Genomic DNA, 27,398 nt, shown 5'->3' with positions numbered 1-27,398 from the left:
TAAGGACAAATGAGAGCAATTTAAAACAAAAAAAATTACAAAAAACCTGCAGACCCTGCCAAGCTATCATTATTAGGCTATGTATTTCAGAGGAGAAAGGTGTATGGGCTTTACGGGCTTAGGAAAAAACTAACAGCATAGGTAACCGTACAAAAAAACTAACCCAGCTTAGGTGCCCTGTATGAGTACCACCTCCCCAAATGCCCTTCCTAAGCTGCATTGCACCACTTCCAAACAACTTCCAAGTTCTACAATTTTAGATGGATGAATCAGCCAAAGCCACAAGTGTGTGGACTCAAAGTCGCCCCACTCATTGTCTCCTTCTCATATGATTTCATACATACGCCACATTCATCTACAGTGGTACCTTGGGTTAGGAACTTAATTCGTTCTGTTCTTAACCTGAGGTACCACTTTAGCTAATGCCCCCCCTCTCTCTCTCACACACACATACACACACACGTTGCTACATTCACACATACCACTCATCCACTGCCAAGTCCTCTCTCTCTCTCTCTCTCTCTCTCTCTCTCTCTCTCTTTCTCTCTTCTTCCCCTGCCCGCACCATCCCTCCTCCTCTCACCCACACTCCCCCCCCCAGCCTACTTGGTTGGGAAAGGGGATTCAGCATGAAAACCTCCATTGGCAAAAATGCAACCTTTTCCTACATATCTAACGGGGGGAATCTTCAGAGGGGACCACTGTGTGCAGGGAAGGCTTAACCCTCCTCTCTCCCCTTTGGCTGCCACCCTGAAAATCATCACTGCCATCCTAGGGCAATTAGGTTTAGATAAAATGGTCCCTGTTTGCATAAATGGGGTCCTGTATTCTAAGCTTAATTGGTGCATGGGAGTTGGGCTGAGGAAGGAAAAGTGTAGCTGAATCCAAGGCAGAGATGGCCACGTCTGGCTCATCGGTCAGAAATTCTCCAACCCTGTTCTTCAGGATATATAGATGTTGTGGCAGTCCCGATAAATTTATTTTAAGCAACAAATTTATAGGCCACTTCACAGGGGGGAAAACCATCAAAAGAGTGTGCATAATAAAAACAGAAAACACAAGCTCTAAGAACAATGAAAGTAAGTCAACAAACTCTAAATCAATAAAGCTAGATGGAAGAGATAATGTTAGCCATTCTACCAGGTGTTGAACTTAGAACATGAACATTTCAGTTACTCCTCTAGTTGTTTGCAAATGTGTGTAAATATTTGCATATTTTAAAAGTAGTTCACTATTAACAAATATAGCTAACTTTCATACCACACCCTTGCATGAAATATGTCATAATGCTACCTGAGAAACCTGTAAAGGAAGATTTTTTTTTTCAGGGTTTTTTAAAAAGTGGGAGGTGCAGGAAATAATTAATCCTCATTACCTACTTCTTCATCCTTTATATTTACATTGAACAGTAAACCTATAAATCAACATTTACTCCATCACACTTCAGCTGTGGAGTTGACCTGTTAAGAAATATACTACTACAATCCTTACACACACAACAGCAGTCTCACTTAATTAGAAAATAAAAGTGACTGAGTTTGTGATGGCTCATTGAAGGTCACTTCTAGACTGTTGTTATTTTGCAGTAGGCGTCAACCACATACCAGCAAATCCACGATACACAACAAAGCAACTTCCAAAAATAAAAATTGGAAAGTCCCGGGGGAAAACACTAGAAATCATAGGATAACAAGTGTTTCATGTGACTTTGTATAACCTCCCCATAAACAAATCAGAATGAATGCTCAGCAAACGGTGGATATTGCATAAGTGCCCCAGAAACTTTGTGTCAACAAACCAGGATGCTTTAAAAAGACAGGTAATTTAGAAACAGCCAATGATTCCAGTATGACAGTATCAAAGAGTCACTTAGCAATGGGAAAGTCTTACAGTGAGAGTGTGGAATATAGCAAATGCTCAACAAAAAGTAGTCTATCCTAGCTGCTCACTCAGCTTTTCTTGAACTCACTCCTTATTACTCTGCAGCAAAACACCAAGAATACTGAAAGACAAATAGTGCTTGGGAAAGCAATAGGTTCAACTTTTTAGGAGATAGGTATCACTCTGTTCACAATAGACAGGACACTCAGTTTCAGGCCTTTAAAGCCCCAACATAGTGCTTGTGACTGGCTTCCCACCTTGATGTAAACACTTTGGAAGAGAGGGGACAATGAAAGTAGACATTGGGATGATCAAATGGGCAACCCAACATCTATGGAGTGGGAGGGACACATTCTAGTGTTGTTTTCATGAGATGGAAGTCTGTTTGGGTGAGCTGTGCTCAGAAGGGTGGCCTTTAAATAATCCTATAAATAAAAAAAACAACCTAAAACTGCTGCAATATGGGCTCTGGGAGAGATAGGCTAGACAAACACTTTAAAACTCCAAGCATAAAGGACAACACTGAAAAAGAATAACACACATCCTTAAACCTTACAGACACTTAATAGTAAGGAAGAAGTTGTTTTGGAGATACTGGGGCACAGCCAAGAATCGAAACAGCGGCTTCTGTTTCCCCATAATTAGGTTTTTCCAAGGTCTGAGGCCTTGCTGCTCTTGCATGTACAACCCCTGCTTTTGCCACTGCTTCCCTAAGCAGCAGCAGTAAGCTGCCAAGAACAAGAAAGAAACCAGACCTATTTTGTTTTGCCAGGAGGGGTGTGGCAGCTGTCTCCAGCTAGCTTGACTTAGCTCGAGATTGAAGTTTGGAGAGACCCTTACAGAATGGTCCTCTGAACATGCAGGCTTAGAATCTTTTGACTTATTCTGCCAGACTCAAGGAAGGGACCCCTGCAATGTGACAGCCTAATACCTATGTGGAACTAACAAAAGAATAGTAGCAATTGCAATGTTGTCATTTGACTTGAGCTTTTTTACACATCCAAAGTGCTTCACTTCCATTATCTTGCTGTAAATCATACAGTAACTCAATAGGGGTACAATAACCCAACAGGCCCAGTGAGACACACACACATGGCCTCCCCACTTGGCTCGCAAGTCCATTTCAAGTCAAGCCATGGCCACCCACCATCATCTGCTGGGCAGGTAAAAACATGGCTAAGCTGAAATGCTTTTTCCTAATTGTCAGGTCTTTAGAAGCCCCTTACAAAGCTCCATCTTGTGCAATGCTCTGCAAGTCCTATACTAGCAAATGATCACCCAACAGCTCACCTGTCTAACTTGGCCCAAGAAGGGCAGGGAAAATTAGGATCTAGTTCCCCACCCTAAGCCAGTACTATTATCCTCCATATTGCCTAAAGTCATTTAGCGAGTTAATAATAGATTCAGATTTTAGAACAGGGACTTCCTGATCCACAGCTATGTTCCTTAGCTGTGTTTATACCAGTTACAGAGAATACTATTACCATGCCTCTTTCCTTTCTCTCATGGCAGCCTCTCTTCAGACTGCTAATTTCAATCATTCTGTCTATCCATACCCTTTGAGCATGTGAGTGATGCCTCTCCATACAAATTTTAATATTTTTTCATAAGACAGACCTCTGCAAATGTCAAACTTCTCTTGACAAAGTCTTTACAAAAACAGATACTGGAAACATGTTATGTAGTTTCAACAGCAGATTTTTATTTTTTTAAAAAGGTACTGCACTCTGCTGGAGTATCTCAATGAAGGTAATCTTCGCCACTGTCAGATACTTGGCACCTTCAACCCAATAATGTTCCACCCAGGTTATTTTTCCAGCTAGAACACTACTCCCCAATGCCAAAATGTTGATACTATAGGCTTGTCTGCACTATATGCTTCATGGAGACAGCTTAAAACTACCATTCCCATAATGGTTTGCCTTTTTCTTATCTACCATAGCACACAGAACAATCAAGGCATTGTATTTGGGCATCACATGAAAGTTCCCCATTATTCTGGCACTTCAGCCTCCTAGCAGCTGGTCTCCCACAGGAAGTGGCAAAACCTCTACATGCCACAGTGACAAGTGAGGCAGCTCAAAGAGGCAGTTTCAAGGGGCCTCAGTGCAATCAATAGAACGTCTAGACAAGGTGCGGGCAACCTTTATGGCCCAGAGGCATGGGGGGGGGATTTCAGCAATCCCATCATGCACCTCTCTGTCCCTGCCTAGCTTCTCAGTTCTCCCCAAAGACTGGGAAGCAGAGATGTGTGAAATGGGCAGAGAGATGGGGAGCAAGGTGAAAAGGGGGAGTATATCCCATGTACCAGTGGAATAACAAGAACAAGAACAAGAACAACAACACCCCGCCCATCTGGCTGGGTTTCCCCAGCCACTCTGGGTGGCTTCCAGCAAAATATTAAAATACAATAATTCATCAAATATTAAAAGCTTTGCAGTCATTGGACTAAGGGAACTAGAGTAGTGCCCTATATGTTCCCCTGGTGCCCCCTTCCCAAAGCCTGGGAAGCTTCTGCCTAGCTTACGGAGGGAGGTGCGAGGTTCTGATGGGTCCGAGATCTGTCCTGCCACCTTCCCAAAGCCCATCCAACTTTTAGAAGGAAGCAGAAGAGCTCCAGGATCCTGCCAGAGACCTGGAGATGCATCACATCATATTCATGACACTGACACCCCCAACGGCCCTTGCAAGCTAGTGCCTCTGGCCCTAATTGTTCCCCTATGAAAAATTTCACTGCACTCCACTGCCATGCACCTTCTGGCACATGCAAATTTGGCTCCCAGCAGTCTGGCAAGCAGTTGTTGGACAGGCTGAGGGAAGCACAACACATTCAGGAGTGGCAGTAGGATGGGTATTCCATGGTGGGCTTCAGAAAAGGCCTGTGTGGACCACAGGTTGCCCACCTGTAGTCTAGTCTATTTCATCACCCAGGAAGGAAACCTTATTACTCGATACTGGAAATGTGAAGATGCATGTAAGCCAACATGTTAGGAAGGAAACAAGACTAATGCTTAGAGCCTATGTGCTGGTTTAGCCCTTCACCAGTGTGGGTTTCAATTGGGGTGGGGGCGGGATGCAAACATGCAACCCATGACTTTTCCAAGTAGGGAGAGAGTAAATGCAGTTCGATTTGGCTAAACAGTTCTGTGTTGAGGTACTTAAACTTGACTCGCCATGAACAATCCTTAAAACTATTCCATATAGAACATGTATGTATTCATATAATCAGGCTTACCATTTCGAGACAGATCAAGTTCTACCAGCTGCATAAAGTTTGCTATCTCTGGAGGAAGCCGCTGAATTTCATTATCACTAAGCCCGAGTTTTCGTAACTTTACAAGCTGAAAGAAAGGCTGAAAGAGAAAATAATTATCCATTGTTAAGTGCGTATACAAAAACTGCAGGTAGTCATGTTAGTAGTCCATTAAAAAATAATCCCAGGCGGTATAGCAAAGACCATTTAATGTTCCCTAGTTAGTGACACTTTAAGTCTCACTCTTTGACAGAGACTGCCCAGTATGGAATATCCCCTGTGAGTACGCATGCATGGGGTCAAGTCTGAATGACAGCATTAACATGTGAGCCAATTTGGCCAACATTGATGGTGTTTCTTTGCCGCTAAAATTCCCCTTGCCTGAAATAGTGTTAAATATATAATTGTGATCACAGTGAATTCATCCGAAGCATCTTTTCAATTACTCGCAATGAAGATTTCATTACTTAATTTACCAGATTTAAGGAAATCAGCCCTGAGTGCTCACTGGAAGGACAGATCCTGAAGCTGAGGCTCCAGTACTTTGGCCACCTCATGAGAAGAGAAGACTCCCTGGAAAAGACCCTGATGTTGGGAAAGATGGAGGGCACAAGGAGAAGGCGACGACAGAGGACGAGATGGTTGGACAGTGTTCTCGAAGCTACCAGCATGAGTCTGACCACACTGCGGGAGGCAGTGGAAGACAGGGGTGCCTGGCGTGCTCTGGTCCATGGGGTCATGAAGAGTCGGACACGACTGAACGACTAAACAACAGCAACAAAGACTTTGTCTTGTCACCCAAAGACTATTCTAACTTTCTAAATCACATCAATTGAATGAATGGAGGAGAGCACAAAAATTGTTTGCATCAGCCCTTCCTCCCAACACGTTTCATGTTTACCACTGCACAACCAACGATAAGGCTCTCACTCTCCTAATCCCCAGGCACTCCCAGGCAGGCACTCCCTTGGTCAGGTTGCCTATTTCTGCAAGCTAAGTTGCTTATATCACTATATAACAGTGCTCTGTCCTCATAACCAGTATATCTGAACAAATTCACTCCTTTTTTATTCCAACTGGGTATTACAAACTGTGCAGTGGTAGCATACAATTGTCACGTAAAGGGTGCTGCTGCCTTGTTTTAATTTATTCAAATGGGGTCAGAATTTCGTGGCTAGATTGTCCTTTTTTTCACCCCAGCTTGCTGCAACAGTAAGGCACACAGGATGACTTCCAGCATTCCACATAGTTGGACATTCATCTAATTAATTAATATTGGCTGATTAATATTCTGCAGCCTTTCTTTAATGTGCCTGTGGGAGGGGGGTTATTGTTTTGCAGTTTCATTTTACTTATTTACTTGTTTTATTCTGTGGACTGCCCTGAGAGCTTATGATGGATGGTACATAAATCTAATAAATAAATAATAAATAAATAATTAGTTCTGGAGCAGTGTAAGTGCACACATGTCTATTCAGCTGGAGAGAAGTGGTTCTGCATACATTTCCCTTTACTGTGGTACCTCGGGTTAAGAACTTAATTCGTTCTGGAGGTCCATTCTTAACCTGAAACTGTTCTTAACCTGAGGGCTTCCCACTGCCACTGCTGCACAATTTCTGTTCTCATCCTGAAGCAAAGTTCTTAACCTGAGGTACTATTTCTGGGTTAGCGGAGTCTGTAACCTGAAGCGTCTGTAACCAGAGGTACAACTGTACAAGCACAAAACCATACCATTCATTGAAATGGATGGGAATTCCATTGTAAATGCATAGGAGCTCATCACAATTCTCCAGAGGAATTCAGGCACCAGGAAGGAGAAGAAAGCATTTTTTCTAACAAGGTGGTGGAAGAAAAAGGTACAAGCATATTTCATTCCTGTCATATAAATCTAGAGCACATCTGCACAGTTTGTGACACACCAGAGTAGATCACAAGCTGTGGGGTGGCTTAATAAATCTTTTCTTTGTTGCAAAAACAGCTGTGCTGGCAGGCAAGAGGCAAGCTAATGTGCTGCGTTCAGCTTGATGGGCCCACAGGCTGGACAGATCTGCGCTAGAGGAAAGAAAATTGTTTAAACACATATATTATGTTAATTTTTAAAGTAGAGTCGACAACACTGTGTTGCAAATCAGAAGGGTGCATTTTGGGGATTCCTGGAGATAAGGATCAAAAGATTCTGTATCCCTTAGGGGCAAACTTACAACTTGATGTGTTTGCCGTTGCTGAAGAGATAAGAAAACACTCTTCCTTGCTTCTTCCTCCACATGCCAAACCTTACCTGCTTTAACCCAAGTGTGTTTTGATATTATTAAAAGTAGCAGAATAGAAAGTGTGCCTCCCACCACCACCCAAAAATATGCAAATATTGTGGACAGTTTTTAATTAAGCTGAATGGAGCACTCAGGTTTTGAATTAAGTGATACAAATTCTAAATATTTAGAAGGATATTGTAAATCAGGGGAACTTGCATCCAAACTGATGTTTGGAAAAGGAAGGTACTAAAATGTACTACTTCCACATCATTTGTTTTGTTATATTATTGAACAGTGAATATATGTAGTGATTCTGACACCCACATACAATAGAAGTATTAGAAATTTGCTGGTACCATACACTGCCCATTTTAAGGTTTCTATGTGGCATGCAATGAAATGTTTTGCTTATAAGCCTCCTGTGATTAGTACTTTGTGCTGACCCCAAGCTGTCTGCAGTAGACTTAGCAAAAAAAAGGTCAACATTTGTAAAGTCAAAGCTAGTTTGGAAGCAGCCTGACCGAAAGAGACAAGGAGAATGAGGAACTTAGGAGCAACTTAGGATGATCCAGGAAATATGTTCTGTGCACAAGAACGGCAACCAATTTGCATAATTTTTTAAAAGCACAACTTAAAAATCCATAATGTGAAATGGCACGTTAACACCAGACATTTATTTTGTTTATCTTCCCTCTTCCTACCACCACCACCACCACCTTGCAGAAATGATATCAAGAGCTCTCAAGTCGTCAGATGAGATGAACAGGCAAAGCCATAAACCAGTAACCTCCAGTAAGTGGAAGCTACCACCACCTGACTTTGTCTTTCCTCCCAGCATGCTGCTTACAAAAGCCACAAGCTATATACAGTAACTTCAGTATGGTGTGCATGCATAAGAATCTGGTGTGTATAGGTTTGGATCACACTGCTGACACCTGAATTTTACTTGGGATACCACTTGGGCTAGTCAAACCTGCATTCTGTACACAACAACCTATTCAAATATTGCATCCCACACACGTTACATGAGGAAGTCTTACATGAACAAACTTCTTTGTTGTTAGCCGCTCTGAGCCCAGCTTCGGCTGGGGAGGGCGGGATATAAATAAAATTTATTATTATTATTCTGAGAAGTCTCCCTCACACTAGCAATCCTCCTCAGCTTGTGGACAGAATAGGTATGCAATATCTTACTCATTGTGTGCAAACAGCTTTTAATCAAGAAGACTGTTTTTATAGAAATTCATGTGGTGATTCAAATCAAAACAAAAAAAGGAAGGGAATCTCACTGCACTTTCTTCCTCCTTTTTCCTTCTCCCACTCCACCCTGAATATGATCCCAAAGGACTCCCGGAGACAGGACCCACTTTTTCAGAACACTTGGCATGGCATTCTCATAGCATCCTCTGCCATTTCATTGAACCTCTGGGCTGCTCCAACCTAGAATATAATTCAGCTTCAAAACTTTGTACCACTACCCATTACTGAAATGAGTGCTCAACTGTACGTAGGTGATTTGTGGTTTTAGCCTTTTTTGTAATTATTGCTTAGGACTTTTAAAAATGTACTTACACCCATGTGCCTGTGGGCAATGGATGCATCTTATAAAATGTTACAGCAATGATTGAAAGCTTCCCTTATTCAGTCTAAAGATGTAGTGGTTACACTGCACGCAAGTATAGTGTTAGTAATTTGTGACTGTTTTCCTCCATTTGCTAAGGCCCAGTAGGTAGATCAGGGCAGAGGTTTCCTAACACATGCACACACCCCTTTTAGAGCCAAGGGAAACATCTGGAAATTTTAGAAACTGTTGCGGGCACCACAAATACCCATTTCACAGAAGAAAAACTGGCGGTGCTCAGAACCAACCCCACAAACAGGCAAAACACCCACCTCCAACCAAAAGGACAGACAAAAGCAGGTAACCCTTGCAAGCCAAAAAGCAATGATTTTAAGAAACTGGGACAGAAGATTTTGGCAGGTGCCAAGGGAGGTTTTGAGTGTGATGTTGGGGTTTCCAGGGTTAGTGGTTATGGTGCATATGGTGCAGCTATGTGATATAGCTAAGAATATATTCCGTCACACCTCTGTGATTAATGCAGCAGTTTTCTTGAAGAAGGAGAACCAGATCTGTCACCCGCTTTTAAGTGACCTCAGTTTTAATGAGTGCATGTGCTTTTAACCAATAGCTGAGAACTGAAAAAGATGAGCATTTGCCCCTCCCTCCCACAATTTGTATTGGACATCCATCCATTTAAAAGATGTAGTCACAGAAACAGGAACAGCCCTTTGTTTTTGTTGTTTAACATAAATGGGACCAAACCCCATACAAAACATCCAAACACCAACCTGGCGGGGAGTGGAGTTGCTGTTTTAGGAGGCAGCCCAGCACAGAATCAAGGGAAAATATTTCAAATTCCTCAAGCACCAGGAGCAATTTTCAAGGTGCCTAGGATTCTTCCAGCCACACAACACAAATCTGCTGCTGTGGTGCATTAAGAAAGGATGCACAGGGTCACCCTGCAAGGATCACTTACTCACCCTCTGCACACACTCTCTAACAAAATCACTGAGATTATCTGCTGGTGCATCGTTGGTCATTAGCCAAGTAGGTGAGGCTCATTTGACAACAACAAGCAACCTAGCCTTTAGTTTCATAAACAGTCCTGCAGAACACTCTACCGATAGAGAGGCAACAGGCTCCTTCTGTTCCAACTGTGAAATGCCTGCTGAAAGCTTTTCTATTTCATCAGGCTTTTTTAGGCACTTAAGAATACAACTTTTAAATGGTTTTATGTTAAATTTGATGTTGATTTGTTTAAAAGTTTGTAAAATTCTATAAAAATTAATTGGCAACAAAAAAACAACACCTTTCCACAATAGTTCTCTGATTTCAAAAACATTACATGGGATTTATTGTATCGGTTTTATGTAAAGTTGCTGTGAACTGTTTTGATATTTTCTTTAAGATTTAGCAGTATAGAAATGTTTTTATAGCTACATTAATGTTCTTAACATTTTCCAGTCATTCCCGATCATGTAAAATTGAATTAAAGCATACTAATCAAGGGCTACCCACTAGCCAGTCTAAACAGAGATCACTTTCAAATCACCCTCACTGCAGCTGTTATTTCATGGTAGACAGATAGTGTACAGCAGCTAGCTCATGCAGCCTGATTTTCTCTGTACCAGTGGAAGCATCTGAAAATGCTATATGCCATTGCGGTGGAGGGGGGAAATCACACCAGCTATATCATGACCTTTTACTTTCAGTAGCTTCTCACTGCCGGTAATAGATGCCACATAGAGCAATTAACAGTAGTCCTTTCTTACTTAATTGTACACATGTAGACAGTTTTGCCAACAAACAAGGGTGTAAAACCATCTCACAGAAATTGCAGATTTAACACCTTAGCTGTTTTTTGTTTTTTAACACATGGCAAGTGTTATAAGCATGGTTCTCACTGTGTCCCCCCCCCCTTAAATTTCTGTCTCATTCTTTCTCCAAAAGAAGTGCAGAGTGGCAATCAAGCAAGCCATATAATACAAAAAAAGCTGGCCGCCTTATCTTTTAATGCTTCTAAGACTTTAATAGATGCCTTGTTCAGTTTGTACTCTTTCACAGAATGGTGTTTCGTAATTTGTAACACAGGTTAGACAACAGAGGTAGGGGAGGCATTAAAGAGTGCAAACCTTTGCAGGATCATGCTGAAACCAAAACATCCATAAAATCTGGGCGTGGCTCACCCACTTGAGATCTGGCAGGTGATCTTAAGTCTAACAGGGTTAGCAAAATGAGAAGATTGAAAAGGTAGACAAGAGGTAGGGTGAGCAGAATGCCTGAACCCTCAGCAAATGCTGGCACGTCCCTCTGACATCGCCAGTCTAGTCGTGGCAGCTGTGCTCAGAAAAGCTTCTCATCTGTGTGACCTACACTCCTACAAAGAGGCCAAATTTGAGCCCGTCTACATTACTGCAGACCCACTTGGGGGTGAGGAGGGAATGGGGAAGCAACTCAACAGAAGCGAGGGCCTTCTGTCACAGACAATTCAGAGTTACTGCAAAACCTAACTTCCACATGCTCACTTCAGTAATGCACCGAAATCATTGCTTTGCTTTGTTTTCTTGTGGGCACAGATTTACTCCCACACACGCACACAACATGTAGAATGAGCAGCAAAAGCAGTGAAGATTAAAGAGCATCTGCTGCGAGACTCATCAGATCACAGCAGAGGGAGAGAGCTTTCACCTCCAGCTGCTGCAGAGGAAACCTATAATCATACTTTGTTACTGGATGCTACCGAATCTGTGGCCAGTTTAACTGGAAACAGAGAAACAAGGACTGGGGCATACACTAGCAAGCTGGATAGTCATGCTCAGCAGCGGGAAAGGGGAAGAGAGAATGTAGACAGATTACTTCCATTACCAGCAGTGCCATGGAGAATAAGTAAACAACCCAGCCTGCCACTTTGTATAAGTAATTCTTGCACAACCAACCACAAAACTGAACAACATAACAATGTAGCACAAAAGAAAGAAAACATTAAATACCTTGACTTTGCCTTATAGTCCCCTGAAAGTGAATTGAATGGTACAAACTTTCCCTTTAAGAAACAATATTTTTGGGAGTTTTACAGGTCTGTGCCATTGCTGTTGTTTTTTAAAAAGCCTTCAGAAGTTATCAGTGAGGGAACTACCTAGTTTGAGACTGATGGAACCTGATGTGTTCCCGAATGCTCAGGGAGATTTTGCAGCGAGGGAAGCTGGCCATTCTGTCGAAGCCCTGCTCTCGCTATGCAATGCAAAGATGAAATGGGCAGCCGACACAATTGCCGACTGCTTGGCATTCTGGGGAACTTCAGACTAAGGAAGCATGCTGGACGAAGATGAGAACACAAATCTCACTCCAAAGCCAACTAAACACTGGCTAGTGCAGGTACACAGCCCAGCCCTGTGGTGCTTCTGGGACCAGCTCTGTCAATGGAGGCCCCGGTAGCCCTAGTGGCTAGAAGCGCCTTTTACCAGCTGCACCAGCTATGACCACCCCTGGAGAGCTTGGCCACAGAAGTTCAGGCAGTGGTGGCTTTGAAACTAGATTACTACAATGAAGAAGAAGAAGAAGAAGAAGAAGAAGAATAGTAGTAGTAGTAGTAGTAGTAGTAGTTTGGATTTGATATCCCGCTTTATCACTACCCTAAGGTGTCTCAAAGCAGCTAACATTCTCCTTTCCCTTCCTCCCCCACAACAAACACTCTGTGGGGTGAGTGGGGCTGAGAGATTTCAAAGAAGTGTGACTGGCCCAAGGTCACCCAGCAGCTGCATGTCGAGGAGCAGGGAATCAAACCCGGTTCACCAGATTGTGAGTCCACCGCTCTTAACCACTACACCACACTGGCCCTTTATGAGGAGCTTCCCAAGACCCCATCAGCATATAGAACCTGATTTGTTACTGGGCCACATTCTAGGCATCACTATCTGTATTTAAAACTGTATTGTGACCAGTTTACTTGCAGGATTGCCCTACCCTATGGATGCCCCCTTGAACACTTTGATCTGCAGCACCGTTACTCTTCCAGGTGCCACATAATACTCATTCCAAGCTTGCAATAAATTGGGCTTCTAGGCTGTTGCATCTACACTTAGGATCTGCCTTCCTCTACACTGTATTCTTTTTGGTGCCTGCTTGAAATATTTTTGTTTAGGACAAGCCTATCCAGACATGTAGAAGTAGTACTAAAAACTTAAACATATAATCTAATTGCCAAATGGCACCTTAGACCTAGGTTATGGTTGCCACAATGGAATGTCTAGGTGGTTTTGGGGGGGGGGGGTTGCAATGAGATTTGTTGTTGTTGTTGTTTTCATTTCTACACTGCTTTATATTTTAAAGAAAATACATCAAAGTGGTTTGCAACACATTAAAACATCAAATAAAACAATCTAGAATAAAACAAATTCAAAGGAAACTATTTCAGGTCCTTCTGTAAGTGACATTCTGCTTTCTCCAGTCATCAACCTGGCATCCAGAGATCTCCTTGTGGTTGCAATTGGACCCACACCAGTCACAAAACGCACCTGGAGCCTGGCTAATTTCTAACATTGCAAAGAAGTTACATGTGTCTACTCTAATCTACTTAGAAGTTTTATTAAAACAAGCAATATATGAATTTTGTTAAATATATTTCCCCCCCTTAATTGCAAAGCTTTCGTGAAGATGGGCAATTACTGAGTTAGTGCTCTGCATTAAGTAATTACAGCAGTTGTTGAAATCTGAAGTACGCCACACTCATTGCAGCTACTTTTAAAGCACTTGGGATTAACAAGAGAGAGAGAGAGAGATACTAATGATGTACAGAATGAAATCTCAAGTCGCATTCCAAGAAAGAAAGGTCCGCACTCCCTTCCTACCACTAATCTACACATTGTTGTCCACACAAATCTGGAGGCGGCAAACATGTGAAGAGAAGAAGTGTGTATGTCGACTATTTGGGGAAGGGGAATAGTTCAGTGGTAAAACATTCGAAAGCTCCTAGGTTTAATCCCTGGCATCTCCAGGTATGGTTGGGAGAGACTCCCTAGCTGAAACCCTGGAGAGCATCTTCCAGTTAGTATCAACAATACAAAGTAAGATGCACCAAAAGTATAACAGTATGGTTCCTAAGAGATTACCTGAGATAATGGCAGAGGATGTATTTCAATTTTTGTAAGAATGCAAATACATTATGCTAAGTGGTTCTGTATAACATGAAAACCTATTTGGGAGAGGGAAGAATTCAACACAGGGGTCACACAGGAAAAATGCAATGAACCTCCCACTAATTCTCACATAAGCTGGTCCTACTGGGCTATGGACATTTCTAGTTGTGTCCCTTATACGCCCACCCATCCTCGCAACCCATCCCTTCCCTCATCAAATCCACCATTTAAGCCCACATTTTCCAGCTGGGTCTTGTACCGTACACATTGGTTTCACTACAAGGAGAGATGAAAATCCCTATTGTACTGTTGAGAATAAGGTTTTTGCCAAAGTCTGTCTACACATTGCAAGAAAACAAGTGTTACTGGAAGCACTTGGGTGTAACTGAGTGCAGGCCTGCACCCTGTTGATTTAAGGCGTTTTCAAACCAGGTTTTCCACTCCAAATTTATAGAGGAAAGGCTGTCATAAAACATTGTGACAGGGAAGAAAGACATGACGTGACAGCTAAATCCAGAGTTTCGTCAGGTTTTTGAAGACCTGCACTTCTGTCTATCTGGCTTAGCATCAGAGGTGTGCCTCAAGTGTCTTCAAATTGCTTTGGAGGATCCTGGGATGCAGTTTACTTACCTAACTTTGAGGCCACCCGATACCATACGTCACATACAAAAAGAAAGAAAACAGTGAACACTATAAAATGTTCACAATAAAAGAAACAGAAATGTCAGCAAGATATAAAAAACCTACACTACTTCACAAGGTTGTTGTGAGGATATAAATGAAAAGGAAAAGAAGCACCTTGAGACACTTGGAGGAAAGATGGGTTGTAAATGCTAAAAAAAAAAAAAGCAGGTGATAAAAATTCTCTGAGTAGTTCCCAAAATCAAGCCTTCCCAAAGGCTGGGATAAAAGTTCCTTGATGAAGACTGCCAGGTCATTGGCCAGCCTGCAGTCTAAAGTGTAGGCACTTACACTCCTTTTGACAGCGTGTCCATAATTTAAGAAGACTGCAGAAAAGTATAAAATTAAAGAAGTTGTTAGACCCATTTAGCCACTACAGTGCAATTTTTATTTTTATTTTTTAAATGCATGTTAATAATCCAAGTGCTCTTTCAGCTAAGCAGTCTGAAGAGCCTCAAGGAACAATGAAAATATTCTGATCATATTAGCTTACAATAAGAGGAACGAAAAGTAACATGCAAACATGGGCAGGTGGGTGCTTGAGGCAGGCCTTCAAATTCAGTCAGAAGGCTATGCAGAGCAAGTAAACAGGCGAGCATCTTTATATCTCTGTGCTTCTACCTCCATGCTGCTATTCTAGCCCCTCCATCCCATTTTTCCCCTCCCATCCAGTTTTCAGGGTGTTTTCCCTCAGTCAGCATTCTACAGGCACTGGGCTTGCTCAATACCCATGAGGATGTTTGGAGGAAATATCCTCCCTGCTGCAGCCATCCATGCCTTTGTAGGGTTTGTATCTCTGAATATATCAAGGGGTACCCCATGCCTGCTCCTACCTCCCATTTGTGCAAGTGCGCTGCAATTCAGGCTACCTAAACAATGGCATTCAGATAACTGAATCAGAATTAGAGTATTGTATTTGTTTTAGAACATTGCAAGTATTTAAAAAAAACCAAGTTTAGCTTGAAATACCAAAAAAAAAACTCATCACAAGTATTAAAAATAAGAAATTTAAGGAGGTGATGTACCAATTCATATTTTAAACTGAAAATTCAAATACCTACAGATATATATTGTTGCTGCTATTATAAGAACACAAGAAGAGTTGACTGGATCAGACCACCTAATCCAGCATTTTGTTTTCTCACAGAGGCCAACCAAGATGCCTATTGTCAAAAACATCCTAACTGCTCGCAACGGCGTGCGAAACCTTGAAGCAACTTGTGCTATCTTTTGTCCTCACTTCATTGCAACCCCTAACTAGAAAACTTGCTTTCAAATTGACACTATCACATGGCTGAATGAGGACCAATTGTAAATCGCCTCACATTTAGTGTGGGAACAGGACACAGTAACATCCTGTAAGAACAGAAGCCAAAAGGTGACTAATCACCTGTGAAAACAACGTTAGGGACTGTTAAGGCATCAACAAGGCATGAGACACGAGATATTCTCTTGTGGGTCCTGGGGATAGTTGAGAAACTACGCAAGCAGTATTGTCAGAAACATTTACATCCCAAAAAGCACTGCCGTTCACAGTCCACACAACAAGTCCAGAGAGCAGTCTGAAGGCATATAACACAGTTCCACTACTACTGGAACTAAAACGGAACAATGTTGTTTTGTTTTTTGTCCCATGCAGTTACTTGCTTAAGTAAGAATTGAATTAGTGGGAAGAATGCCTTGCCCACCACAGGTGTACCCTTTCGAAAGACTGACTTCATGACAGTGGAGAGGCGGGCACTGACAACCCACACAGGATCCCCTTCCTCCACCACAGGAGAATTCCTTGGAGGAAGAGCAATATATACGGAAGCATTGCAGGAACCTCAATTATCCAGTTTCACATATGTCTGGCCTTGCTCATGGTACAGTATCACCTGCATACCTTAGCTGACTTGAAGCCATGCCATGCCTTAAAACCTGCTGTTCCAGAGAATCTAGATATTTCAAAAGAGAATGTTCAGGCAACAAGCCATCCACTTCTGCGATAAAACTTGCTGGGTGGAAAGAAAATCTATTATTATTATTATTATTATTATTATTATTATTTGGAGCATAAGTAAATGTCAGTTCCATTATGTATTCCCAATCCTCCAAATGCCATTTAGTTTCTCTCTCTCTCTCTCTCTCTCTCTCTCTCTCTCTCACACACACACACACACACACACACACACTATATTGTCATCTCTCAGGGAAAGGCATGAATTGCTTTAAAGTCTCAAGGCTCGCAAACGAAAACACATTGTTTCTTGCCTAACTGTGATTAGCCTTCCCCTTTATGCTAAACTGCTAAGGCAGCCTTCTAGAACCTGTTTTGGATTCCAGCTTCCATCAGCCCTTAGCCAGAATCGTCAATGGTCTGGACTGGGGAGGGGGGGCAGCTGTAGACCAGAACATCCAAAGGACAGCAGGTTGAAAAAGACTGCTTCTGTTATATATTTCCTGAAAGGAAATAGCTAAAAAAAACATGCACACTGCATTGCCCCCACACGTTGCTTGATCTGTTCTTCCTACACATAATCAGGGTGGCAAAGAGATTTCCATTAAGCTTTGGAAGTTTTCCCCTATCAGGACAGGTGTGTGGGGTTATTGTTTTCTGTCTCTACTATACATTGCATTCTCCCCCCCCCCCCTTATTTGCACAAGTTATCAAATGTTCAGAGAACAAATTTAGGCGGCCCTTCAATGTTTTCACACCTTGGGCAATTTCTTTATTTATTAAGACCATATCTATACTATGGAATTGTAGAGTTCTGGACATTGGATCTGAGAGCCAAACTACACCTGATGTTGATAAATCTGTTAGCTATGAATCCACAATTGCAAGCCATCCTGCTGGCAATGACAACAACTAAGAAAGACAAAGATGTGTTCCTGGTAGTCACTTGCTAGACTGTGTAGCCCATGCATTTAAGAAGGCATAAAATATAGTGAAGTGGGTGCCTTCCCAGATATCAGCCATGTCAGATAACCCTATGCTCAGCAGCAGATGCCTTGGTGCTGCTGTCAGCAGTGGGTGCTCAGTTGGAGCTCACTCATTGCAGGGCCTTTTCAGTGGTGGTCCCCTGTTTGTGGAATGCTGACCCATCTTTATCATCAGTATCTTTCAGGAGAAACTTGAAAACATTCCTCTTTACCCAGGCATTTGATAGCTAAAGAATACTGTTCCTGGCAACACTAAGACCACTGAGTGGAATCATATTTTTAACTCTATGCTTTTAGAATGTTTCAAACTTACTGGTTTTAGAGTGCTTGTAATTGTAGTGGGTTTTTAAAAAAAAAATCTTCGTTTTTAAATTGTGGGTAACCCTGGGCTCCTTCGGGAGGAACGGCAGGATATAAAATTCAATAAATAATAATAAATACTGGAAGGTGCAAAACAAAGACCATTGTTAAAAATGAAAATATGTACACTCAGATGTTTGGTAAACTGCACAAAATGTTATTTAGACCAGAGAGAGGTATTGGCAGAGGTGAGATAGATAGATATATATATCATCACAGTGCCAGTAAATAAAAGGTTTTGGTAAAGCTTTATTTTAATGGAACCACATTTCTTTTGTTTACGTAGAAATTTCTATCCTGCCCTTCTTACTACATATGGACTTCTCAAAGCAGCTCAAAACAGAGGTCAGCAAAACCCCTGGTAGACTGGGATCTAATGACAGATATCTAGGAGACTGGCAAAAGTTTCTGACTTCCAATTGTTTAACAATGAAGCTCTCCCAACCCCCATGCCCAACTAGGTTTATGAAAATGAAAGTTCAGGGGTCGGGAGGAGAATCAAGAGTAGGACCTTCATGTGAAAAATGTTGTGAGCTCATTTCTGGTACTGATCATACATTTATGGGCTGAGCATGTGCTCAGAGGCAGCTTGGTTCTAATTCTTTGAATCAGGTCCACCCAGTCAAGCCTCTATTTTGCAGCTGCCACTGGCTGAGCCACAGTAAAACAAAACAAAATAGAACCCTCAAGTGTTAAAGCCTGCCAGTTCCTGCCTTACAACCCTTGGAAATCACAATATTCCCTAAAACAATTTCAACGGAAGCAAGGGCCACAGATAAAATGCAACCTTTATTTACCAGCTGGTGGTGATTTTTCTTTGGCTGTGGGGAGAAGCAATTGGAATGCTGGAATGTGACCTGGGTTCAAGCCCTAGAAACACTTCCTGGATCTGACATGTTACTAACCATACATCACTGGGCACTGCTCTTGCAGGGGCAGATGAAAATGAATGAATGAAAGGAAAGAAAGAAAGAAAGAAAGAAAGAAAGAAAGAAAGAAAGAAAGAAAGAAAGACTTTTGTTGAATTCAGAAAACACACCAAGCCATACTTTGTGGTAACTATAGACTAGAAACACATACAACAAGTTCACTCCCCTGACCAGGATGCAGCATCTCTGCAAAAAGAGTGATGACTAACTCCTTTGCTCATGTGGACATCACACCAAAGTCCCTCCATGTCTTACTCATCTGAAGTGGGCTCCTCACATAAAAGAAGCCTCAGGCTGTGCATGTTGATGTCTGCGTAGGGGGAGTCAGTGTCTACGCGCAAAGGCTTACACACATTCAGAAACCCTATGGGCCACACACAACTAAGTCCTACTCAGAGTAGACCCACTGAAAGCAACAAACCTAAGTTAGTCATGCCATCAAGAGAAGAAGAATAGTTTTGGATTTGATATCCTGCTTTATCACTACCCGAAGGAGTCTCAAAGTGGCTTACATCCTCCTTTCCCTTCCTCCCCCACAACAAACACTCTGTGAGGTAAGTGGGGCTGAGAGACTTCAAAGAAGTGTGACTAGCCCAAGGTCACCCAGCAGCTGCATGTGGAGGAGCTTCAATGTCTACTGTGAGCAGGACTAGACCCTGCATGATCAGGATCCCAGAATGAGTGAGTGCCTGTGTGTGTAGACAGGCTTCCCCCATGAAGACATTCACACAATGCATGGATAGAGGGGTGTGGGGGCAGATAGCAATGTGACTTGGGGGCAGTAGTCCTGCCTTGATGCCTACTACTCATACAGCCCCTTTCACCCAAGTAACCTCTGAAGGGGGCTTGAATCAGAGTTGGCAAAAACCATGGTTTGAAAACAACTTCAAACCATAGCTTCTTATTCTGGTTTGGTGATCACTCATAAGCCTTCCCCCCACCCTAGTTCAGACATCCACATCGAACCAGTTATACTTTCTTAACCATGTTTTGCTCTGAAAAGAGTCACTGTAAACTGAGAGTGCAATAGAAATAAGGTTAGTTCTTTAGAAGACCAAATATAGGAGCTGAAGGTATTGTATTTCTTAAAGGAAAAATTCAAGAATGGAAAGACAAACATGTTTATCACTTTTAAGAAGCATGTTGTCAGTTTCAATGACTTTACCCGGACAAACAAACTGACAGACCACAGCATGATATTTGAGCATGAAGCAGCTACAAACACACACACACAGTATGGCTCAGTGATTTGGCATATGACTCGCACAAAGGTCTGCACCCATGAAGCTGTGCCTTTGAATCCTGGAAGAAGGCAATCTAAGAAGACTGGGTTTTTCTAAAGAAGTTCCCTTTCCAGAGGGGAAGCTCAAACTGTATAGGGCAGAGGCATAGCTCAGTGAAAGAGCAATGTGATCTCCAGTAAAATAATATCAGAGAGCAGGACTAGGAAATGCCTATTTTTCTAGAAAAATAGATGCTGGTACGCACCATGAAGTTGTTACAACAAGTGCTACATTTTTAACAACCAAAAAAGAGGTGCTGGTACTGTGTACCCTTAAGTACCCCCTGGGGGGAAGCACTGAGTATACCATTTTCTAAGATTTTGAAAAGCCAGTACTAGAGAGAGTTGATTGGTCTTCTTATTACAGAATGCTTGATTCCAAATCAATGCACAGGCAGTGAAGTAGTATACTGTATCTATCATTCCCACGGAATTCAGCTAACCTGATTTAATTCAAGACAGTTCCTTATATCCTAGATGGAATGAATCATCACACAGAATACTTCAAGTCCTCTGACAATTTATAGGTGCTAAAGTCCTTTGCCCCTAGGGTACGGGTTCTAAGAGTGAAAATAGCAAAAGGAAACAAACAACACTCATCCTATAAATTGAGAATTCTCAGTCTTTCTTCTTCAAAAGTGGCCTACCTACCAAAAGCGATGATTCTGCTCCATTCTAGTAGCTACTTGAACCAAAGGATGCACTCCAGGCTTGCACTCCTAAGAAGCTAAAAAGCTCAATATGGAAAAGCAGACTTCCACATCTCTTACAGCAGGGATGTTGGAATTACCTAGATATTGCTGGACTCCAACTTGCAGCAGCAGCCAGTGCAGCCAACGGTCAGGGATAATGGGACCTGAAAGTCCAGCTGTATCCCATCCCTGTCTTATAGAATCAGGAACCATTGCTATAAACCAAATGTGGCTCAGAATACACACCTGTCTTCATTATATTGTTTCCAGTGGGATGCAGATTCATATGCACATTGAAATGCTCATTAGTATTTTGACACAACTACCCACGCATAAATGGTGGGGATGGTTCTTAAGCATGACCAGAGCTAGATAAGGGTGATGTTTTCTCCAAGTGTCACGCATGCTGATTCAGCAGACATGCTTGTACATCACATCACATGGAAACTTTTACCAAAATCCAGTAGCTAAAACAGCAAGCGGCAGCTTTCCTCAAGCTGAATTCTCCACCTATGCTTCTTTCAGGTTACTCTCTCAGGTCCTTGCCTGTTCTGTCCTTCTATTTCAGCCTCTGTCCTCTGTGCATCTTGTCACTTAGCTTCCCTGTATCCCAGTTCTCAGACATACCCTGTGTTTCCACTTTAATCTAGGCATACCGAAAACCTTCTCTTCCCTCACAGAAACTGGACTGCAAAGGGCTTAGTTCCCCAAGAAACCACAGCAACCCAGCCAGTCAGTACCACAGACTGTTCACCACCACAAATGTAGATGTGGTGGTACTTGATTCATAAACTTTTACAGTGAAAGAGGAAGTATCTACTGGTACATTAAGGGGGGGAAACAGTGGCAGAAGGAGACTTACTTGAGGCCATAAAAATGCTTTCTGCCCATATCTTAAATCCATCTAAAGACCCTTTTCAGAACCACTGTTAAAAGCAGCACATATCAATACCATTGCTGCATCTATGGATTATATCACTCACTTATAATGAGGCCTCACTACAGACTTACCCCAAGTATTTCAGAAGAGATGCAAGGTAATTCGAGTTGACATGGTTAAGTTTTAGTCACAGGGTCTGCTTTATTTATACTGTGTATAAAATAACCCACTCATAATCTTTTTATTTGGGCAGGCTAACACAACCCCCCTCCAAAAAAAAAAAAAAAGCAGGAGACTAGGAATTTATAAAACAATGTTTGCAATAATTCCTGTGTAAAGGGTATAGTTTACATAGTCTTCTCCATCACATTGTAAATCCAAATGTTCTATTTTCCATGGGGAACTGTGCATGGGCCAGTTCAACATCTATAAGTGGCCACCCTCATGACCACATTAATTGAACACAATACCACAATTGCAGAAATTTCCATCTGCACAGTAATACCTGCAAATGGAAGGTTAGTTCCAGCAATACTTTAGTGGGAATTCACCTTTAAGTATTAACGGGGGGGGGGGGGGAATCCAGAAGTTAATTTACATCAGGAAGACAGGGGCTACCCAACAAGAGCCCAGTACCACTTTCACTATTCTCCTTTATCTTGGGTCCTAAGTTTGCTCCTCATTTATTCTTTCCTGACAAGATGCTATTCTAAAATCTCATTCGTACCTGGCTGTGAAGCAGGACAGTTTTTGTTTTTTTTAAACAAGGCAAACAGGCCATCACACAAATGGAAAAGCAGGTCTTGCAAGACTTGAGACTTAGGGCTGTGTTGGCAAGGAAGGCTGGCGCCCAGGCAGAGACAGCTGTTTTTCAGGTCCCTTTCCCTACCTAGCCAGCTCCTCGCCCCACACTTTCTCCTCTTGTCCAATGTGGTTCCATCCCAAACTAGCGAGCGGTGGGGGGGGGGCGGGGGCTTTTGCTAGCGCGCTCTGACAGAAGCCCATGCGCCAAAGAGACCACCTTCGCAATGTATTGATGCCGCCGTAAGAACGGGGCTCACGACACACTCCTTCCGAGTAAACCACTCACCCGCGCTGGTAGGTGGCTCGAGAAGAGCACTAAGAGCGGAACTCCCCCCCCCCCCCCGCGAAGTTCAGAAGTTTCAGAAACAGCAGATTTCAATGGGCCACCTTCCCCCCCCCCCTGCTGCTAATGGTTGCTCCCAGTCCCAGCCGAGGTGAAGGAACCTCTCGCGGACTCTTTCACCTTTAGGGTCGGGGGGGGGGGAGAGGCGAGAGCGGCGCTCCATTCCTGACCCACCTGCGAAAATGAATCTTTCCCCACACACACACCCCAACGGCGACCCGCCGTCTCTTCGCCCCCTCTCTCGCTCACCTTCGGCAGCTCTCGGAGCTGGTTGGCGTCGAGCAGGAGCTCTTCGAGGCTGCGGCTGTAGCGGTAGATTTCCTCGGGCACGGCGGCCAGCGAGCAGTGGCGCTTGTCGATAATCTCCACATGACGGTTGCACCGCCACAGCGGGATGCAATGAAACATAGCAGCAAAGGCGGCGGCAACCCTCTGCCTGCCTCCCGCAGCCCAACCCTCGGCAAGCTGCGCGAGGCTCGCGCGGCCACTCGGGGCAGCGCCTCAGCCTCCCCGCGGCCCCCTGCCCGGCTCGGCTTCCAGTTCCAGCGCCAGGCGCGCGAGCGCGAGGCTTCTTTCGCCCTCGGCGAGCGAGCGAGCGAGCGCGGGGAGAGAGAGGAGAGCAGCGCGGAGGGGGGCGGCTCCAAACCCGGCCCTTAGCAACCCTCGCCGCCGACGCCGGCTCCCCAGGCACGTCGCCTTCGCTGGTCTGCCAGCCGCCGCCTTCGAGGCCGCCCTCGCCTTCTCCTCTCTCCTCAGCAAGTCCCGGAGGAGGAGGAGGAGGAGGAGGAGGAGGCGGCAGCCGCTCCTGCAAACATTCGCCTGGGACAGGAGAAAACTCTTTCCTGCCGCTCCAGACTACTACGCGCAGAAAAGAAAAGAAACAGAAAACCTTCCTGCTGCTTTTGTCTCTTATTGGGCCTCCGCTGTCCAATCAGTGTCCCCCAGTTCTCCCAAGGAGCCCGGCTCGCTCGTCGCTCAGGCTGCAGAGGCAGCAGCAGCACCTTTCTTCATTCCAGCGCCTGACCCGGAACACTCGCTGGCTCTGCGCTCTGGCTCCCTCCCTCCTTCCCTTCCTCCGTCGCGCTCTCCCTCTCCCTCCTCTCCCTCCCTCGCTCTTCCCAAGCTGACATCACCAGCCGCTGGTCCCTCCCCTTCTCCCTCGCTGGGACTCTGGGATCTGACCCCGAGATGCTGCGTGCGACACCCAAGCAAGGGAGAAGGGAGAAGGAACAAGCCCCTCGCCTCCGTCGGCTGCGGGGAGAAAATCCCGGGGACGGGGAGAAAGTGTGGCGAAAAGAAGAGGGAATGATTCCCAACCCCCCGCTTCTCCCAAAGTTTCCTGGCCAGGGGTAGCTCAATCGATAGAGCAGGAGACTCTTAGTGTCAGGGTTGTGGGTTTTGAGCTCCATGTTGGGCAGAAGATTCCTGCATTGCAGGAGGTTGGACTAGATGACCCTCGTGGTCCCTTGCACCCAGTGCCGGGTTTACCTATAAGCTAAATAAGCTATAGCTTAGGGCCCCACTCTCCTGGGGGGGCCCAAATAATTTAAAGGGGGGAACTTGATGTACATTTCCAAAATATAAGATAAACAAATAAAATAAAACCTACACACAGCAACAGTGCTTTGTGTTGTGTAGGCTCCTATTTGTTATGTGCAAATGGCTTTACATACCTATTAGGTCCGTAAATTACCATATAGCATATAATCAACATAAAAAACAGCGACAATTTGTTGTTGACAAAGGACAGCTGGACATATAAAGGGCCCCATTACCTTCAGTAGCTTAGGGCCTCATCAAACCTAAATCCGGCCCTGCTTCCACCTCTGTGATTCCTCTTTTGTGGAGAAAGATTCCACCAGTGGCGTGTGGACTAAGGGGACTAGGCTAGTTCCCTAAATATTCCCAATACATTAGAGTATTAAAATCTGGCACCTCCTTCCCAAAGTCTAGGATGCTTCTGCCCAGCTTAGGGAGGGAAGTGTGATGCTGACACTTGCAATGTCACATGCTAGAAACGTTGCCTGACACACACATACACCCCCGTCGCTATCGCAGGCTGGCGCTTCTGGCCCTAACTGTTCCCCTACAAAATAAAAATTTCACCACGATTCCACGCACATGGCATCCCAGCCAGCCCCCTCCATACTCATTTTGCAAATCAAAGTCAGGGAATCAAAGGCATTCTGCAAGGAATTAAGTTGCACAAAGGAGAGCGGCCCTACTATGAGACTTGCTTTTTCCTTTCTCATAGATGAGGAGCCTAAGGTGCTCCAGTAGTCAGCAGCAGCCAGCAGGGCCACATCTGGAGTGCCATTCATCAGGATGGGTTAGGCTGAGACCAAGGGGCCACCAGTTATGTCCAGGCTTGGTAGTAAAAAAATAAAACCCCACTAGCCAGAAGAAACATAGTAAAAGTACCTCTGTGCTCACACAGAATTAAAAAGACAGGTTTCTAGGAAAAATGGTGTTGCTCCTACACAAGTCTGAGTCCCTACATGTATCTAGAAATTCAACACCACCCCCACCTCCCTAGCAAATATGCATAATTAGAGAACATAGAATCATAGAATCATAGAGTTGGAAGAGACCACAAGGGCCATTGAGTCCAACCCCCTGCCAAGCAGGAAACACCATCAGAGCACTCCTGACATATGGTTGTGAAAAAACACAAGCTGTCTTGCCCAAAACTCCCAACTCTGACCCCCAACTTTCACACTCTTCACATTAACAATACTTAAAATAAAAAAACCCTCAAAGAAAAAATCTCTCTTGCCATAGATATAATCTTCATTCCATGACCAGATCAACACCACCAAATAAGCTTTGCAACTGAACAGGGATTTGAACTCAAGTTTCTCCAGTCCAATGGGACGGGGGTGGTGCTGTGGTCTAAACAACAGAGCCTAGGGCTTGCTGATCGAAAGGTCGGCCGAATTCCTGTGCCGGGGTGAGCTCCCATTGTTCCGTCCCTGCTCCAATCCCTGCTCCTGCCCACCTAGCAGTTTAAAAGCACACCAAAAGTGTAAGTAGATAAATAGGTACCACTCCGGTGGGAGGTACCACTCCGGCGGGAAGGTAAATGGTGTTTCTGTGTGCTGCTCTGGTTTTGCCAGAAGTGGCTTAGTCATGCTGGCCACATGACCCAGAGAAACTGTCTGTGGATAAACGTCGGCTCCCTCGGCCAATAAAGCGAGATGAACGCTGCAACCCCAGAGTCGTCTGTGACTGGACCTAACGGTCAGGGGTACCCTTACCTTTACCTTTTACCTTCTCCAGTCCAAGTCCAAGGCATAAGCAGCTACAGCACACACCCTCCTCAAAGGAATTTAAGCAGTATCACTGTGTGTTACGTGCTTGTACCATACATATCTAAAGAACGCATACCGTCCCTCTCAAAATCTGATTTGTTGCATATCTAATTTGCATGCACCTCTTTTTCAAGGTATTTCTTAGTCAGCATCCTGTGTTGGTGATATGATAGCCAGAGCTTCCCATATCTGGAAGTATTCACAGATCTGTCTTAATGAGGTCCTTTGAAGGAAAGTAATTGCATTGGCAGAAGCTCATCAACACGTCATAGTCTGTTTGAGCTACAGACCTTGAAACTCATGTCTGTTGTCAAAGTGTTGCACAGGGGGCTTCTAGGTCCTAATAATGTGGCTGGGATTCGGATTAGTGCAGGCATGCCTTCATCCTCCCCTATCACATTGTCATATGACTCATGCAAGGTCTTGTGCAGTGCGATTGCACCAGGTTAGCTGCAACTCACTGACTCATTGCAGAAGTGTCTATGTTTATATCGTATTGCATATAACAAGTCTCTGCCAACGAACAGCTAAAACGACATGATGGCATGGAACATTCTGCTGCTAAGGAAAGTAAACAGCTTTGCTGTCTAGCAAATATGAGGGAAATGAACGCTGTCAGTTCATCTGGGAGATGGCTGGGGACTGCATATGGAAGTTAAGGGAGAAGTTGCCCAAAAGTAATAAGGAAGAGGACTCTAAAAGATAAGTAGATAGAGAATGAGGCTCCTTGCATTCTGCTCCACCATTCCCAGAGGGGACTTGGGCGCATCTCCTCTGTAAATTAAGCTGCATCCTAATTGCTTCTGGGTGGCGGGAGGCATGAGTGAATCAGACAGTGTTAACCTTCACTTTTGGTGCTTATATTGACTCCTGTTAGGTGAATTTAATTACCGTACATCCACATTTTAGGTAGTTTAGGTCGGCCCACATTCTCAGAAGGAAGGACATACTGCAGCTTTGTTTATTCCTCCCTTTGCCCTTGATGCACCCATTTCCTACCCTTGACATGTCCCTAAAGTGTGACATTTCCTAAAGTTATTTATCCAAAAGTAAGGCTGAAATCCTATACACAATTTTCTGGGGGTAAGTTATGATGAATTCACTGGAGC

General features: G+C 43.8%; 1 protein-coding gene across 1 annotated transcript in view; it reads right to left on the bottom strand.

The window, feature by feature from the left end:
- LRRC1 (leucine rich repeat containing 1) overlaps nucleotides 1-24,098 on the bottom strand; it is a 63,046-nt gene extending 38,948 nt beyond the window's left edge. Inside the window, exons 1-2 of the mRNA XM_083730460.1 lie at nucleotides 23,228-24,098; nucleotides 5,117-5,234 (exon numbers count right to left, since the gene is read on the bottom strand). Of these exons, the coding sequence (XP_083586586.1) occupies nucleotides 5,117-5,234; nucleotides 23,228-23,386 (277 nt within the window). The 5' untranslated portion in view covers nucleotides 23,387-24,098. The remainder of the gene's footprint in view (nucleotides 1-5,116; nucleotides 5,235-23,227) is intronic.
- Between the last annotated feature and the right edge of the window lie 3,300 nt (nucleotides 24,099-27,398).

The sequence above is a fragment of the Podarcis gaigeae genome (genome assembly GCF_964106915.1).
Source record: "Podarcis gaigeae genome assembly, chromosome: 3".
Lineage (NCBI taxonomy): Eukaryota > Metazoa > Chordata > Lepidosauria > Squamata > Lacertidae > Podarcis > Podarcis gaigeae.
Note: the sequence above shows the minus strand (reverse complement) of the source record. Positions and strands in the feature narration are given on the sequence as shown.